Below are 19,208 nucleotides of genomic sequence, written 5' to 3'. Positions count from 1 at the left end.
TAAAGTTTGTTTCCTTTGTACTCTCAGCAGTTAGCGTACACTGAGTTTTGCATTAGGCTGAGATGCCACATCAAAAACTCCCTATTCTAGAAGACTAGTTTTTGCTCCACAGTGTTTGTACAATATTAGCATTAGTGTTTTGTCACATGTCAGCGCTAACGCAAGCGTTTTACACTATGCTAAAGCTCTCTCTTTGTGAAAATAAGCTGTATATTATGGCGTGTCTCGTTTTAAATGCTCGTTACTGATTTCAGACTTCATTGATCCTGGTTCTATTGAGCTTCGCAGCTGCATCTCGCATGAAGGGATGCCTGCTCGAATTAATGGCATATTACCTTTCTGCATGCTTCAGTTGACGTCGACACTATTCGCTGTGGGAGACCCATCTCTGGATCAGGTTTCGCACATGTCTACAGACCACCTCATCACGTTTGTCCAAGGCAACACGCAAGCTTCGAGAAAAGTCATTCTTCCGGTTGTGAGAAAGTTCCTCAACACCCTTGGTGAGCCACAGCTCTGCACTTGTCCCACAACATACGGCAAATCTTAGTTCACGATGGAGGAACGCCCAAGCTGCACCAAGTTGCATGTAGAGTGGTTGATTGGATAGATGCTCATGACTACCGTTTCAAACTGCATGGCACGATGTTTCGTTTCACATTGATAGCTGTTCTTTGGCACTTCACCTGCTTTTCTGTCATGGCTGCATGTTGTCGTTACCATCGTGGTAGCTCTCTGGTGCATTAGCATGTTGCTGTGAGTACAGTGAAATTGGATGTGTTCAAATTTTTTAAGGGGAAGCACAGTAGTTTATTTTGAACGTGACACTTTTCGCTTGCAGCCTAGTGCTCTGGCCAAGTGTGCCTCAGCAGCATTGTTGAAATGTAGCCTTTGGAAACTGTGTTGACTGATGGGGCACCCATCTCGTTGTGTGCTATGGTGAACAAGGCACTTGTACACACACACTGAAGGATGAACAGATTTAGAAAAATTTTGTAGGTGTGAGTGAAACACGTATTCCAAAAAGCTAAAGAATTTGCACAAAGGGCCATGGTTCTGTACATGTGCAAACTGCTACAGTCTAATCCCGCTATAACGAATACCACTACAGCGAAATTTCTGCCACAACGACTAATTTTGGATTCCCCGTCAGCCGCCCATAGAAAACAATGCGAAAAATGTCTCGTCACAACAAATACTTTTTCTGGGTACAGTAGAACCCCGCTGATACGTTTTTGAAGGGACCGTATGAAATAAACGTAAGAGACGGGAAACGTAAGAGCCAAAAAACAGGAAAAACTGCAAAGTATTTAGTGGCACAGAATTTTATTTCAATTCTTACGAGCAGCACGAAAATTGGCGCGCTCTGCCGCGATCTAGTCGATGGATAGAAACGCGGAGCTTAGGACGGCCTTATCCACAGAAATGTAATCAACGTATGTGATTTTTTTAACACCAACAGCTGTAGGTATGAAAGAACTAAGCACACGCAATCACTACCGGCGCGGCGAGTCCGACCGCGAACCGCACGCACGACCATGCGAGCTCCAACCAGCTCGAACTCCTCCCGTTCTCCGACAAATAACGATGATGATGAGTTTACGCCAACGCGATGGCAGAAGTGAATGCCAATCTCGAAGCCCTTGCTTTCGCAAGCAATTACGTCATACACGCCATGTTTGTGCAATGCAAATCTCAGAGGCTATGCTTTTGTCAATAGTAAATGCCAATCTCGAAGGCCTTGCTTTCGCGAGCAGTTACGTCATAGACGCCATCTTTGCAATTTGAATCTCGAAGGCCATGCTTTTGTTTGCATCAATTGAAAGATTCTGTTGCTTGCGCCTCTCATGCGGCTAATATTACGGTCAAACGAGGCCAAGCTGCGTGAAAATGCACCATGGCCGCTCTCTTTGGTAGTCACTCGGTCGGCTCCGGGCGCACTTCGCGACGTATCATACGGGAACGGTCCGACAGTTACATTACATTGTATCCCAATACATTGTATCCTATGGGAGCTATGCCGGGACCGGCGGAAAACGACGTAACAGCCGGGAAAACGCAGCAGTGAGGAATGTAACAACGGGGTTCTACTGTATTTCCGCTTGAACGAAGTTTTTGCGAGTGCCACCACATAAGGAAAAGGAACTCACCTAGGATTTCCGCGAAATTCCTCTAGAAACTCTACCATCTCTCTCTCCAGAGCCGTGCGGCCGCATCGCAAGACCCGTGTCTTCATTTGAGACATGCTTCCTGCCTCCACACGCACATCCCGGTAACTTTTTCGCCATCGAGATGCTTGGCGACAGATCGTCCATCCACCACGATGCGCGTGTGGGCCGCGGAAGAATCGTTCTTCAAGAACTCCCGCCATGTCTTGGACGTAGCACTCAAAACAAAACTACTACTCGTCGTCACAAGCCCTGCGATCGTGAATGACATCTACGGCGTTTTGAAGACACACGTGCGGCCAGCGCGCACCTAATCCAAGCGTAACTACATTCTGCCGCAGCCACTAAAGTACGCGCGCATCCAACGTACGTGCAACCACTCAAAGCAATGCTGCGGTCAAAACCGCGGTAGACGCGATCACAGATGGCAACGATGCAGTTCTGAAGGCATGCGCCAGCGTGCACAGATTGACAACGGAACTACCATTGGCCGAAACCGCTGCGCAGAAAACCGCGGTCGCTATCGTCGCAATCATCGATAACAAATACGCTGAAGTACGCAGCTAGCACACTGTAAGAAAAATTAAAGGCAATAAAGTCGTAAAACGGCACGAAGCGTTTTGGCTTTCCTTTCTCTCGCTTATGACTGTGGTAGTGCGGACCTTCGGCACTTCGTTTTCAGTTAGCCTCCAGCGAACTTTGGCACGCTCCTTCGCGGCGCTACGTGCTCGGCACGTATCGAGGGTAGCCTGCATATGGTATTTGCTCGTGTATAACCCACGTGTATAACTCGGCGTATTTACACAAAGCCGCCTTCCTTGCATTACCGTGAAGCCAACCTGCGCACCGAAATTTGCGTATAACCCGCACCCCGAGTTTAGCGCTAAATTTTCTGTATATTTTGTGCGTGATATACGCGAAAAAAACACCAGGCCTGCGCTGAAACCGCAGCACAGCCACAGCGAAAGCTGGAAGAGCAGCGTTTCTAGAGCCCGTTAAGGGGAGACGCGGGTCGAAAAGTCGCGGTTTTCCGAAAAAAATCTGGTTTTTTTTTTTCGGCTGTATTGTCATCCTTGGACTATAATCTTTTATTTCTGAAAATATCAAGCTCAAATTCGCACGAGAAATTATCTAAAACGGCTTCCAAGTGAGAAGCGGTGACGCGAGAAATGCGCAAAAGTCGCGAAAAAATGGTGTAGTTTGCGTCCTTCTGTTGCGAAAATGACGCGGTGCCCGCCATTTGCAATCCTGCCCGCATGCAGCGTAAAGCTGTCTTCTCCACAATACACCAGGGGTTAGTCTCGTATCTTCACGCAAAATAAAGAAAAAACGAGAAAAACAACGCGTACGTCGAGCGTTTTGAATTTCGCGGCACGCAGCACGAGGCCGCCATTGGACGGCGGCGCGCTCCACCCTCTCCTCCCTCCCATCTCCCCGGCAAAAGAACGAAGCCTCAGACGCCGCGACCGAGTTGTTCTGCGTTTCTTCTGTATTTTCGTGCCATGGCAAGCCCTAAAAAGCGCAGTTCTGATGTTCGAAAGTTCAGGACTCGCCACAAGTATCGAGGGAAACGGCGTCGGACGCTTCCCAAAGCGACAGCGATGGACGATGCCCCCGACGCTCCGATATCGGATAGGCCTAACGCCGACACCGAACCCCGCGACAGTGGTTGTGAAATTGACGCTGCGGTGGAATTTATCAGTGCATCCCAAAAGAAGATTGGATTCCTTGAGAGTGAGCCTAGACTTGTAGGTGCTCCTACTGTCAACACGATGCTTTGCGAAATCGGCGCGCTCACGGCACTTGTGGCGGGTTCGGCATGCCACCCTTGCCGCGAACGGAAGCTCGGCGTCCGAGAGGCGGCTGGAAAGCGCAGACTTTCGGCATTCCTCGAACTGTGTTGTGAAAATTCCGATTGCCCCGAGTCTACACTTTCGTCCACGCACACGTGGAGGCGGATTCTGGCCCAATTTGATGTAAATAGTGTTTTTTCTGATAAATGCCAACGTTTCAAACTTTCAAACTTGTTTTTCTCATATTCATTTTTTTCGACAATTTCACGTTTTGCGGGCAGCCTTTTATAAACTTATATTTAATGTATAGTAACGAAACTTGGCACACATATTCTTCAAGACATGTAGAATGCAAATATCTACTTGAAATTGCAATATCTATCAGCATTACTTGTGAAAATATTCGGTTACTGTTTCAAAGGAGACTGAAAATAATCAGTTACAGAGTACAATTTTTTTTTTATTAGTTCCATTATCTCTGTGGAATATCTGGATAGATATTGGCACTCTACAGTCTACAAAGAGTCTAATAAGATTCAACCCAATGATTTTACTGAAAGTTTAGTACATAAAAGAGTTCCCGCAAAAAGTGTAACATTTTGCCATTGTGTATGACATAACTCAGCAACTGTAGCAGCTACATGGAAAGTAATGACATATTTGAAATCTGCATGAAAAACTATACATATAACAGAATTTTCAAGTCTCTATTGCAAAAAATAAAAAGAAAGTTGTTTCGAGGAGCGTCTCCCCTTAAGCTCTCTTTGGGCTACAAAACAAGTACACTAGAAAGGTACCCACTACGCCATAAATCACAATTTTTGTGAAGTTGGGAAGCACCTACTAAGCCATTATTGGTCATTCTGCGGAGAAGCGAGGCACCAGCTACACGTCAGTAAGGCATCATGTGCACTTTGTTGACGCGACAACTGATGACGATGAAGAATTATGGCTCAGCCCTTTGTAATGGGTTGGAATCTTTAAACGGCCCACCAGTTATGTAATTTGCATTGGGTGACGCCCGGTCACTATTTCCCTCTCCCGTCATGCTGTATAACATACGTTGACGTGGGAGAGAGACGGGGGGGGGGGGGGGGGGGGGGGCGAAGAACTTTACTGAGACCCCGAGGAAATGGATCATGCGCTTACGGGCTTCCTTGGCAACCAATACAAGTGCACTTGCGAGGAACCCACTACGCTATAAATCAGTGTAATTTTACTGAGACCCCGAGGAAGTGGATCATGCGCTTATGGGCTTCCTTGGCAACCAATACAAGTACACTTCTGAGGAACCCACTGCGCTATAAATCATTGTAATATTTGAGAAGTAGGGCAGCAGGCATTGTGCCATTTTTCGTCATTCTACGGAGAGCGTTGGTACCTGCTAAACGCATGTAAGGCATTATGCGCACTTTGTTGATGCTGTGCCTGATGGCGATGAAGAATTATGGCAGAGTCCTTTGTAATGGGTTGGAAGCATTCAACAACCTACTCGTTGCGCAATTCGCATTGTGTGACGCCTGGTTACAGAATTCGCGTTGTGCGACGCTTGGTGCTTATTTTACTCTTCTACCACGCTATATTGCATATGCTAATGTGGTTCCTTTCCGACATGAAGCCTGTATAGGACCTTTTTGCAAAGCAGTTTCAAGCACCGGCATGGCTCAGAGGTTGAATACTGGGCTCCCACGCAAAGGGCCCAGGTTCGAACCTCGTTCCATCCTGGAGTTTTTTTCTTATTTCGTTTTTTTTTCTTATTTCGAGCGATACTGGTTACGGACACTGGCGGCGGCGGCGGCGGACAACTACGGCGCCAAAAACGGCCGGTGAAATGATCTCATAACAGCTTTCGCTGTAAAATACATTCACTTGGTGTGCGGCCAAGTACGTCAGAGTTAGCGAGAGTTAAATGCAAAGGACAATGCATGCGCTTGCCCGGACCAAAGGACAAGTATGATCATCAGATCAGATCTTCCTAACTTTTGTGGTCTATAGATGAAATTTTGCTGCAACGAAATTCCGAGACAACGAACTTTTTCACGCGTCCCGTCAATTTGCGTGAAAAAGTTCGTTGTAGCGGGATTTGACTGTAGTAGTAATTCAGCAGGACAGGTATAGAGTAAGATTGTTTATATGTAGCACGTAGTGTCTTGTGCAAGTGTTACTATGTGAAATGTTTATACTGTGAGCAGCAGTATGCTCGCTGGTGATGTCAGTGTGTTTCGCCTTCTGCCCATTTGCTGTATGTTGTTTGTTACTAAGTGGCACGTTTCTAACAAATCTGCGAAACGCCCACCTCCACACACACACACAGGATGCATCCATCTGCACCCTGCGTAAACATGAGAATAAATCCCAAGCTCTGTCCACAAAAGATCAGTGCAACTACTGCCTTATATGCCTCTTGTGGTTTGAAAAAGGGTGCCTGAAGGATGCTGTTATCACAGAAATAAGCGAGCATATTTGGCTGGCAGCTATGTAGGTATGTTTTGTGTCAACTTACACATTCGTGTACCAACTCTGTGCTTAATTAAGAAGCTTTAGTTTTGCGCAAACATTGATTTTCCTGCTCGTGTACATGCAAAATGCAGAAATACTTTTATCAGACAACCACTCAACTGATGTGCAGCAATAAAACAAAAAACTTTGCATTTGTATGATTAAACTAACTTCCGGTGATGCTAGGAAGCAGGATGTTTGTTTAGGGCTTGAAATTTTTATGAACATTGCTATAAATTGGCAAGTTAAGAAAATTGATGCACGAAATCCACAAATCCCTAGCTCCTGGCAAAAGACCAGTACCGCAGTTCCATAAGCTATTTCTACTAGAGCATCTAAGGTGGACAAACTTCCTGTATGAATTTACGAATTTACATCTCAAGAGATAATACTACAATGTTTACGAAGGTTTTTGTAAAAATCGCACAAATTAGGCTGATTCATATATCTCAGCAGGCTTTAATTTTGCTCGTTCTTTGATGTATCATTAGGTGAAAGTCAGAAAACTTGGATGCCGTTATTTCTGAGCAGCAGAGTTGAAAGTCATGTGGATGAGCTTCTTTTTCACATTCCTCAATTTCAGACTGTTTTTTTTAATGATAGCCTAAGTGAAAACAGTCTGATTCTTATACTAACTATTTTTGAATTTATTCTCTTAATTTCACCAAATATTGTTGAAATCGGGCAGTGGTTGCTGATAAAAAGAATTTCTACGTTCCTTCACATTTCGACTCTAGTTCAGTAGCTAAAGCTGCCTCTTGATAGGCGTAGATTTACCCAGTTGAGAGTTCCCGTTTCCAAATTTTGTGGTGTTTTGTCTGCCTACCTGTGCACCTGTGCACAATTCCCAACTCGTGACAGTGCCTTTCGTCAACAAGCACAGCATGCCAATGAGAGACTAGTGGCACTGAGCATGTGAGTTGTACTACATGCATGGCTGGTTGATGTTCTTTTCTTTTATCTAACAAACTGGCAACTTGCATGTGACAGTTGAACCCCTGTGTTTTCTTTACGTCAAACAAGGACAAAAGAAAATGTCTTCCTCTGTTTCACAGTGTCATCTCCACGATTTCCAAGACCATTACTGTCAAGTCTCTTCTCCGTTTGGCTCCCACAGCACCGTCCATTCAGTTCTTTGTGTACTGTTCCACAAGGCAGACAAACGGCTTTGATAAAGGTTTCACCGGCAGTAGTTGGTAACGCTATTCAGCTGCGAAGCTATTCGCAAAAATTATGTCGTACGGGGGTTAGAATTGGCTTTAGAACAAAGTTCACTCCATTGAGCATGACCACATCGTGTTTTATGGTCTAGGAAATGCATGACTTTTTTCAGGGCTTATGTTAACTGCAAGATCGGTAACAGGCGTCGAGGCAGTTCTTCCATCCGAACAATTTGTGATAAAGCTGGGACGTAAGCATCATGGTTGCAGTTTGGATAGCACGAACGTGATATGGTGCAGTTTCAAAAACAAGAGAAAGAAATGTTGGCAAAAGTAATGTCAGTGTTAAGAGACAAAGAGGCATTTATAAAAAGCATAGAAGATGCTAGTCGAATGAGCACTGTATATCTTATGTTTCAGGGAACCATACTGACACACTGAGCATCAACATTTCATGCAAAATAAAGTAGAAATGAACCTCTTAGATGTCATGTTTTTATTTGCTTTGCACAGCCTCATTTGCTTGCATTAGTGTACACACTTTGAAAGTGCACGTCAGAGTGGCACTTGCCCTCAACGCAGGAAGTTAGTAATATGGGCTTTAATATAAAATATAGAAAGAGCAAAGTAGCACATTTGATTGCAGAGTTTAATGCAGGTGCCTAACTCTTATACACCCTCTTGCTAATCTGCACCGAATTTTCATAATTCACAAAATTATAAATGCAATAGTTTTGTTTGTTCATTCACCAGTTTTTCATGATAAAAAGAGATAGTATAATGGCAATTTTATTGTACTTCAAGCTTCTTGCACACTAGCTGCAGTGGGTGGGAGAGTATTTGCTCCTCAACGGCTTGGGGTCATGTGACGTGAGCAGAAACGTCACTTATGAAATCTTACCACTGCCTTACGATTTGATTGAAAGGCAAGGTTCTGGTGTTATATAAGTATCGCTATTTTGCAGTTGTCATTGGTTGGCCTGTGTCACTGGGGAGGGCCGGTAACATACGCCATGCTCTTTTTCAGTTCTCGTTATTTTTCCATCATCATTAATGCCACAGCCAGGGTTAATAGCTACGTGCTGCTCTACTAGTGATGTGATATGTGACGTTTCTTTTAAGATTGAATGAACCCGACCTGTTGAAGAGCAAATACTCTCCTGGATTGGGCATGCTTTATTATTGCTGTTTGAAGGCTGGTTTACCTCTGTCAACAACCCAGAGCATCCACTCTTCAGATCTGTCTGTGGCATTTTGCTCACTGCATTTCTTGAACACATTGCTGAACTCAAGGAACTTCACAAGCAGGGCCAAACTACCATTTGTCCCACAGCTGCCGCAATCTCTAGATAAGATTCTAGAAATTCTGTTGCTAGTGACAATATCTTGTTACTAGTATTGTAGTTTTGGTTTCATACTGGAAACATGAACCTCGCACTTCTAAGTACATTTTTCCGATAAAAAATGGAGTTATATTTGAGTAAAAACCTAGCAGAATGATACTAGTCAATGTTGACAAGAGACGAGAAAGTAGAGTGCCCGTGTCTCTCATCCTGCACAAAAATAATTGCTGCACGTGCATGTTGGAGTGAGTAAAAAAAATGCCTCCACTCTGTTTTTAACGAATTTTCCAAAAAAAAGGGGGGGGGGGTCTGCCTTTGACTTGATGGCCAAACTTTCCTGTAGGGTTTACTTTTCTGCTAGTATTCAGAATATGACAGCTTGTTTGCAGTCTTGATGCAATCTATATTGCGAACATCTGCATGAGTGTGCAGCATCTTCTTCATCGGTGACTCTTGTGCTACCCTTCTTCAAATTCTGTACCTGAAGAAAAACAAAAATACGCACACAGTCTTGTATCAAGGACAGACACATGATCTGACCAAACAGAGGAATTGGGAATAACTGCATGCTGCAGCAAGCTGTTCAAATCTGTCATAAGACAGACATTATTTTTTCTCATTGGTGCTGCACCTAGCTGCCCAATTACTTTAGGAGCACAGAGTGAGATTGAGGTATAGGCATGTACTGCTGTATGGCTAAGCAGCAGCAGGGGTTAATGCTATAGGTAACAGAAATACTGTGCTGTTAGTTACTCATATGTGATATTACTAGGTTAGGTGGCCAAACATTTACAAAGTATATTAACTAGGGGTGTGCGAATATTCGAAATTTCGAATATTTTTCTAATAGTGTTTGCTATTCGATTCGATTCGCACTGGAATTTTACTATTCGAACTTCCCAAAAACAAATACATTCAACGTCCGATTGAAAGTGACCCCTTCAGATTTTCAATATGCTTCACCTCATTACACCCTCATATTGCGGCAAAGCTGCCTTTCAAGCTCCGTTACGGTCGAACTTTGCCAAGACGCAGTCAACGTCCAGTTCGAAGTGGTCCCTAGATTTTCAATATGCTTCACCTCATCACACCCCGGTATTGCGGCAAAGCTGCCTTTCAAGCTCCGTTACGGTCGAACTTTGCCAAGACGCAGTCAACGTACAGTTGGAAGTGGTCCCTAGATTTTCAATATGCTTCACCTCATCACACCCCGGTATTGCGGCAAAGCTGCCTTTCAAGCTCCGTTACGGTCGAACTTTGCCAAGAGACAGTCAACGTCCGATTGGAAGTGGTCACTAGCTTTTCAATATGCTTCACCTCATTACAACCCGGTATTGCGGCAAAGCTGCCTTTCAAGCTCTGCTACGGTCGCAAATGTACTAACTTAAGAAAATGCTGGTTCCAACATGGAGATGAAAGATGTGGCAGAGGTGGGGGCTCAATTAATGCTGTTTTGGACCTGAAATTTGGGCAGAAAGTCCGAAAAATTGGAAGCCGAAGCTTTTTAGCATCCAAAATTTCAGATGTTCTTATATATCGACGTCTACGAGGCCGATTTGGTGGCACTTTGGTGGTACCAAATCATGTACATAATAAGAATTTGGCCTCTACATTGCCTAATTCTTGATAAGGCAACTATGCAACACCACCCCACCAGTGTCTCATCAACCTAGCGAAAAGAAACAGTTTCATGTTGCTATCTCATAAGAATATGCTTAGGAATCCTCTCTAACTTTTTTTCTGCAATTTTGCTTCGAAGTATTCGAAAAATATTCTAGAAATATTCCAAAAATATTCGAATTCGCTTCGCACCCAAAATTTTGCTATTCGCACAGCTCTAATATTAACTTGTGTTCACTGGCACTTATGCTGGCAGGACCAAGAAGTACCAGACAGCATTACAGTAACACTGTGAGGGTTATTTTCCACGGGCAATTGGTGTGACTGGGAATGGAAAATAATTTTGTGAGTGTTGTGCATCTTGCAATAATGGTACTTCTGCCTGGTATGGAGTGAAAAGCTCACTGAAACTGCAGCTGACAATACTGTTTGTTGTTATAGCACACTGTCATTCCTTTAGACAAATGTCAAATGCTGCTGGGTACAAGAATGTCTTACCTGTCTAAGCGTGCAGGCCAGTATTTTACAATCAATTGCAATACAGGCACATTGTGCATACACACAGAGACCAAGAAATAGAAGGCAACCTAGCTGTTGTACTCTCAGCTATTGTCAGAGGTGAGGCTCCTACTTAAAGGCCAACTGCAACGAAATTTCGCACACCTCAAAAAGCCGATTTATAGGCAGTCTAGCTGGAGATAATGCTACCTGCCAAATTTCAGCTTCGAAATGCAAGTGGTTACCTCGGAAAAAAACCCGCCAGCAACGCAATTTTTGATACCGAAACTAGAAAAACGACGCCATTACAGCTGACCGGAAGTGACGCAGACTACAGCCCGACTGACCGACCTATGCAGGCGAATCGTCTGCTCTGCGCTCCGAAGTATTCGCTTCGCAGCCGCGCCACAGAGTTTTCTTTTTAGATGGTAACGAAAAAAACAAAGTATGTAAACATCCAACGTGAAGGAAACACGGATACATGCGATAAAGCTCTTTTCCAAGCAGCGGCTGCCCGCTTCGCACCAATCGTCTCGCCCTGCTGTCTTAGAGAACTCACTGCATGGTTCACAATAAATGATGCTGGTGGTTTACACATTGGGTATTCTCGCTTCGTTGATAGACTACGGACGGTAAGACAGCGTTGTTTTCAACATCGACGCTGGGTTTGGCACACCCCCTTTTCTACCGAAAGCGTCCCTGCATTTCTGTAAACACTTGTCTGACTGCACCCAAAACCTAACACATTAAACCTAACATAGCTCAATTTGTTTTCTTAAAATACGTTTGCGTGTTTGAATTTCTTTGAACCGAGCACGACTACATTTTTGTCGAACTTTGCTGCTTTGACTACCAGCAACTAAAAGCGAGCCGATCAGCTTTTGGAGCTTTCATTACTCGCGCATAGATGGCGCAGCTAGTCTAGCGCTTCGCGGGGCGTCGTTTTGCCGGCTTTACGTTATTCTAGTGTCTTTAGAATAGCATTACGCTATATTTTAGCGTGCGAAACACGCTGACACACGCATCTTAGGCTATACTAAAGCTGTCTAATACAAATACCTCTTGTCGGCGGTGCTTCTCCATACACTGGTCGGAGCTTCCCGCTGTAGGGTTTGCAGTGGCTGAATATTGAAGACACTTCGTCAGGATTCAACATTCTTTTCAGTTTCAACAGTATTTGGGCGAAAAGAGACCGGTCGTACATAAAGTCGTCGTCTTTGAAGTGCGCCGCGTAAAGTACCACGCTCTTCGATAGCTCCCATTCCTTTGACCTCACTGCGATAACCCGCAGCTATTGGAGCTTTACGTGTTTCGGAAAAGCGTGAAAGCTAGTCCTGTCCGTAACATACGTGTTCCAGCAGCCTACGACCCTGCATTTCGTCCTGCAATATGGTTAACTTTTCTGAATTAGCCGCTCGTAGAGGGGCGCGACGCAGAAAATTAAGGGATGCGGCTGCAGAGAGTTCTGCTCACGTCGGCCGTGGGCTGTGATTTACGTCATTTCCGTTTCTGTCCGATTTGCCCGGGCACACCGCTAGGGCTCCGCGTCGTCTGCTAGCTGACAATTCGAGCACCAATTATAAATGAAATACGCGACTGCAAGATTTTTCACTGTGATTATCATTACTTACCCAACATATACAACGCATTCCGAGCGAATTCTGTCCAAGTCAAATTTCGTTGCAGTTGGCCTTTAAATACCATACTGTTGTGAAAATTTTCACTCTACAATGAAATGAGGTGATAGAGAAAGCTTTTTTTCTGAATAATAAAACATTAAATAATATAGGCTGATTATGAAAAGCTGAATAACTGCATGAAAGCATTGATGAGCACTCGCTAAAGGGCCCCTAAACCACCCAGAGGTCAAAATTTAGTTGTGGCGTTGCAGTTGTGCACGAGACTACAGCGAACGCTGGCGGAGTTGCACGCGCTTTCTCGTTTCGCTCTTTCCTTCGCTAGGCTGCGTTCGTCGGCTCATCTATCCACCTCTCCGAGTGCCCTTCCTCAGCGTCCGAGATGGAAACGCAAGAAGCGCGCGCATCTGCTAGCAGAAAACAGGCTCTTGTTCGCCCACTGACAGCGCCTTCTGCTCGGGACGTCACCTAATCATACAGGTGACGTCACGGCGGCTGTTGTCGACAGAGCAAAGGCACGGAGAGGAGCAGGCGAGCGTCTGTTGGTGGTTTAGTGGCCCTTTAAGATCATAATGAGTGTACATGTTGTGTGGTTACCACAGATGTCATAAAATGACTACTTGGACATGATAAGTACAACCTGGCCACTAAATGGCAGTGAAATTGTGCATTGTTGTACGCTTTTCTTTTGTCTCTCATTTTTGCCTCTTTTATTGCCATTGTACATAAGAAAACATTTGGTATGCCTTTCATATGGCCACAAGATGGCGCAGTAAACGTAAACATGATTACCCTGGGGTGCTATTACCATTGGACAACATGCACTTTCACTAACTAGTGAGGGAAATACATCATTGAGGAGCATTTCATGAAAATCTGATCAATTTGAAAGTAAGCAATTCATTAATTTTTTAAAGTTTGCTGCTATAGACTGCATTCTTGTTATCTCATTGCTTTTACACAGATGATAACATCCTGCCCAAGATGAATGAGCATTGCCCCCAGACAAATGGAACCCTCAGTGTGAACAATCAACCTTGCGCTCCAACAACGTAAGAAGTGTAACAACTGTGGTTTCACAATGTGTGAGCTACATCTGCAATATTCATTATGTGGCTTCTCATTCGGATATCACTTGATATTACATGACACAGTGCACTGTTATCTGCAGACATATGCGAAGAGTGTTTTGAAGCAGCGCTTATACTTGTGAATTGCATTTGAACCTGACATTTAAATATCTACGATGTAGCTCTCCTATTGTACGTTCACTCTCATGAAAAGCTTATATGTTCTGCTTAGTTTCCAAGACACCGTGGCCTCTTGAATGAAAATTTGGGGGGTTCCCTTTCATATGGGAGCTTGCATAGTGTTGTGGTATTAACATTAATGCCTAATTACAGTGTTCAGTGTTAGCTCCAAGATCAACAAACATGCATCACAGTGGCGTAGCCAGGGGGGGGGGGGTTCACACCACCCCTGAAATGTTTCAATTTTGTATGTGTATATGTACACAAATACATACAAATGTACACGCAGACATAAATAAAGTATGGTTGAACCCCCCCCCCCCTTTCCCCCCAATATTTTTGTCTACCCTACTGATGCAGCAGTTTCACAGATTCACTCAAGAAAAGTTCCTCATCTGCACCAATAGGAGGTTAAAGGACACTACTGCCCTGTTGAATGTTTGCAGATTGCTTCTTGGTCAATCTCTACAATAAGTGGTTGTTAGAGGCACCCTTTAATTATTGTGCCTTCTAATAGATATAAAATAGCAGATGGTGAATGAAGTGTGATCATTTCAGTATTGAGCAGCACTGCCATTCATGTAGTCAAGGTAATAGAAGTCTGTATCTTATATCGTTGTCTGGATGACCAAGTGAAGACGAGGTTTAAATGGCACGGCCAATGACTCTGAGTGTGTGACCAGGCAGCCTGCTATGCAGTTGTTATAAAATTCAATAAAAGGCACTGCAGTAAGTGGATACTGCCGCAAGTACAGTGAAGCACAGATTATGGCTTCGAAGTCGAGAGGCTTCGTGCGGTGTGTATAGTATTTATTCACTGTTAGGAGCTTTCGTTGTTGGTTGATCTCGTAACTCCCATTTTCTTTTAATCGTTGCTGACCACTGGTAGGTGGCAGCATGGTAAACTGTTGTTAGTTCCTCATTGATTGTGTGTCTGAAACATGAGCTTTAGTGTGGTTTCTTGTGTGTAGGTGCGCAGTGAATTTTACCTTGTTATTCCAGAACATGTACTCGTACCACGAAGTAGTAAGCATGGCCCAGTGCCGCATCGCTTACAAGTTCGAAAATTCATGAAATAAAAGTGTTGTGCTACATGTGCTGGTACTTCATGCTGTGTTGTGGTTGATAATGATGTGGCGTGTTGTGGATGACCCACCACAAACAGCTAATATCCAAGAACCTTCTTAGGCTGTTCACAATATGAGTGGTGACACAGGTTTGCTTAACACTTTCATTGAAGAGGCTGGGTGCTATCGAAATAAAAAGCGGAATTAAAAGGAAACTGATGAATAAGCAAACTAATGTTCATTTAATTAACTTTTAATGCTGCAGGAAACTGTGCCATAAGTTCATAATGCCAACAATATTATTGATGAGCTGAGCTAGATGGTAGGTATTCATATTAAAAAGACAGGCCATGCAAACACAGAAACAAGAGGGAAGTTGTAGCATTTGTGGTGTCTTGACTTCCTTCTTGTGTCCGTGTTTGCATGCCCTGTCTTTTTAGCATCAACATTTTTCACATTGTGCTGATACCTGGGCGCTTGAAGGTTACTGTCGAGATAGCCAAAGCTTTTCATACTGAAGGTGTCCGGGATGACTTCTGAAAAAAGATCTTAGCGCAAAGCAACACAAGGACAGACAAGGAACACGGGACAGGTGAGTATCGGTCCCGTTTTCCTTGTCTGCCCTTGTGTTGCTGTGCGCTACAATTTTTTCGTCGGAAATCAAGAACCAACTAGCCCGAGAAAGCGTTTTGCTAAGTCTGGAAAGAGATTTAGGATTAGTCTATTTAGAATACAGACTGAGGAATAAAGTTGCTACTTAATCATAAGATCAAGTGTTTGACATTGATGATAATAAGACAGCAGTTTTTTTTAAATTTTGAGGTGATATTCTAAGCTGGGAACATGGTGGCAGCACTTATATTACTTACGTGAAGACCAGTAGCCATCAGTTGCCACAAGGATTAAAAGCCCCGTGCGCATGCGAAGAAATAACAGCCAACCTTTGGACATTTAAATGGGTCTAAAAAAAAATCCGCAACTTCTTTTTTTTAGTTGAAAGTAAGCACTGGAATTGTGGATCTTCTAGCTTCCCTATGGTGCTATGATTGTTGTTCTTTATGGATCGTGCAAATTTTAGGTAAGAATATTTTTCGAAATCCTCGGCAATTTGCATAGCTTAAGTTGTGTCGTAGCGCCTGTTGATAGCAAAACTGTTGTGGATCAAAGAGAAAATGTTATGAAACGGTGGTTATATCTAGGAATCGCCATCCACGTTTTACAGAGCAAGAAGAAATACACCAGCTCTAGCTCTTGCCTATTTATTCAGGGTACAAGTCTTGTGTAGTGAACCTGTTTGTTCGCTATTCTTTAATGTCATTTCAGTGCGAGCAGTCCTGAGGACACGGCATTACGGGACCCCCCTTTCTCGCCTTCCGATTCTTCAAATAGCATGTCTGAAACTGCAAAAGATGGGTAATAATGTCATTCCTGTCTGTCCATTTCTTGTTAGCTTGCTTTAAAAATGTTTCCTTTTGTTCTCTTCATTCCTGTTGCTACCACCAGACAAAAATTTAACCAGTACGCCTGAAGCAAGATTGATTTATTTCTCCTCGAATAACGCGGTGTGGTGGTTCTTGAATCATTAACCTGAGCCTCCTGCTAGATTATGTTTAGCTTATGCTCATAGGCAACTGCTTGCAGATGTTGTTTGCTGTTTACTGATGCTGCATTGAGGTTATGTAATGTACAGTTCTACATTTAAATTCGTATTTGCAGGCGTGGCTTGTTAGCTTGCACTAAAATTAATGAAAGCCTTCAGTTTAGGTAATTGTGCCACTTTGTAATTGTTCTTCTCTGCTCACTGTAATGTCATAGATTATGGCAACGTAGCTGACGTAACGTAAGTTCTCAACCTGGCAACCATAGTAATAAAGAAAAAAATATAAGGTTATCCGTGACATCGCAGTTGTCATTTGTGTGGTGGTTTTTATGTCACTTGTAATGCAAAGCTGAGCAAGCTTGGTGTCTTTTAACACTGAATTTGCTTTCAAGCAGTGTGTGCAGTACTTGCTATGCGTATTTGCAGCTGACGTTAAACTATAACATAGCACGATGCGTTGGAAAAGTTTGTTTGCATTCTTAACAAGGTTTTGGTGTTTCCATTCAATGCCTTTTTAAGGGTATAGTATAATGTTTCAGTTGAGTCAACCCAAATGTCTGCTAAAAGTAAATGTGGAGAAGTAAGTGAAGTGCTAAGAAATAAGAATTTAAGAAGTGAAAGTTAAGAAACCATGTTAAGGAGCCCTGTAACACTTCTTGAGCATGGTCAGAAAAAGCCGCCATTCGATAGTCGAGGCTTCCGAGAACATGTTAGCCAAACATTACAGCGTAGCACGAGGCCTGGAATTCAGTTAATTTTCAGTTATCTAGAAATTGCTCACTCTTCTTTCAACAAATGATACTATAATCAAAAATGACCACATCATAAATGCAAAATCCACGGCCATTGGCTCACTTGAGCATCGTGAGCTGCATAGTTGTGTACCGTGGCCACCACGAGATGTCGTGACGTGCCCGCGCTGCACTCTATAGTACTAGAATTACACACGGTATATAATTACACCAGCATTCCCGCGATCACACTGGAAGTAAGCCGCGCGTTCAAAGAAAAAGTAAAGAAATTGCTCAAGGTCAGAATGCGCACTGGAGAACGGACGTAGCTTCTTGCCCTCTTGTCACCCGCGCCGCCTGTGTAACTTTCAGCACGCTCGCCGGTACAAAAGGAGAAGCGTGCGACAAATCCCTGTAACTCCGCTTGTACTTGACGGATTCTAAAAAGCTTTCTGACAGTTGATTCGTGAGGCAATAAACTCTTTTAAGGAAGCCACTCGACAATTACACTCAAACCTCGTTATAACGAACGCGGATATAATGAAATATCGGTTATAACGAAGTAAGTGAAAGATAGTCTTGCAATACATACAGTGTTAGGAATATACTTTTATAACGAATTTTCGGATATAACGAAATTATATTCTTGTAAGATGTAACTTCGTTATAATGAGGTTTGAGTGTACTTGTAAAAGTGTTGCAGGGCCCCTTTAATGCTGCCTTCTTACTTGAGTCATTCACAGGTTGTAATGCATCGTGCAAATGTCTTGGTTAAGCAGCTGACAATCAGCAGGGTTTCTTGCAGAGGCACAGAAAAGGTGAACGATGAAAGCTTCAGTGCAGCGGTTGAGGCCGATGTACCTAGTCAAGCCGCCTTCCTCTACCGAGCCCAGACGGTGGACTTCCCTGACAGCCCACACCTGAGGTCTGCGCAGAGGAAAACTGTGAGCACTGTCCCCTCTTTGATCCCCCAAAATTATTTTATTTACTTCGAAGTTTTTTTGTTTTTTTATTCGGGTGATTGGTTTTAAATGAGACTGTTCAAATTAGTTTGGGTGAATTATTCCCAGAACCTCAGAATGCACAGAATTTCATCCAGTTACTGTGCACAGTGTAAATGAACTGGTGACATTTCGGCAAAAGTTCAGATTTTGTTGGAATTTTAAGTTCCGGACCGGGATGGTTTAACATGGGTAAAAAAATTTTATAGTGTGTCAATACAGCTGTGAGCTCTCTCTCACAAAGTACAGTCCACCTTTTTCGTCTGTAATTCACACCACTATAATTGGGAGAGGTCCTGAATGTAAAAGAAATATCTATACATATATGACGAGTGTTGGATGCATACTGGCAACTGAAGATATTAGTTGTTTTAATATCGCTATTATTTGGTCTTCAATAAAAATTAAGTATAATTCTGATAAACCAGGTAGTCACCGAATCATAATGGCAGTATAAATTTTCAACAATGAATCTTTTGCATTTGTCATGGAAATTATCCATATTTTTAGCGAACACCTGACATTATTTCAATACGCTTTTGCTAATTAATTTTTTTTATCTAGGGTTCCACCTGTGGTGAAGATGAAACAGATGATGAAGTTTTGTCTAGAGGAGACCACACGTCAATTTCTGAAGCTCGAAGAGGTATTCACAATTTATTTTGTATATTACTGTTGTCGCCCATGTCAAGCTGTCAGAGCTGTACCTCAATCGCATGGATCCAGAAATTTTCAATATGTGTTGTAGAAAACTATATTTGTATTCATATTTCACAACTTGGGTTAATGAAAGCTACAGTTCACGTTATGGTATCACATGTTTTCAGAGATGAATATAAAA

General features: G+C 43.2%; 2 protein-coding genes across 2 annotated transcripts in view; both read left to right on the top strand.

Moving 5' to 3' along the window:
- The window catches only part of LOC119394131 (PTB domain-containing engulfment adapter protein 1), a 137,760-nt gene that overhangs the window by 90,396 nt on the left and 28,156 nt on the right, over window positions 1-19,208 (top strand). The window lies entirely within an intron of this gene.
- The window catches only part of LOC119394132 (uncharacterized), an 81,725-nt gene that overhangs the window by 36,864 nt on the left and 25,653 nt on the right, over window positions 1-19,208 (top strand). The window contains exons 10-14 of the mRNA XM_049416013.1: window positions 353-503; window positions 13,683-13,770; window positions 16,359-16,448; window positions 18,160-18,310; window positions 18,932-19,013. Coding sequence (XP_049271970.1) covers window positions 353-503; window positions 13,683-13,770; window positions 16,359-16,448; window positions 18,160-18,310; window positions 18,932-19,013 — 562 coding nt within the window. The remainder of the gene's footprint in view (window positions 1-352; window positions 504-13,682; window positions 13,771-16,358; window positions 16,449-18,159; window positions 18,311-18,931; window positions 19,014-19,208) is intronic.

Source organism: Rhipicephalus sanguineus, chromosome 5 (assembly GCF_013339695.2).
Source record: "Rhipicephalus sanguineus isolate Rsan-2018 chromosome 5, BIME_Rsan_1.4, whole genome shotgun sequence".
Classification (NCBI taxonomy): domain Eukaryota; kingdom Metazoa; phylum Arthropoda; class Arachnida; order Ixodida; family Ixodidae; genus Rhipicephalus; species Rhipicephalus sanguineus.
The sequence above is the reverse complement of the archived record's forward strand: the minus strand, read 5'-3'. Positions and strand labels throughout refer to the sequence as shown.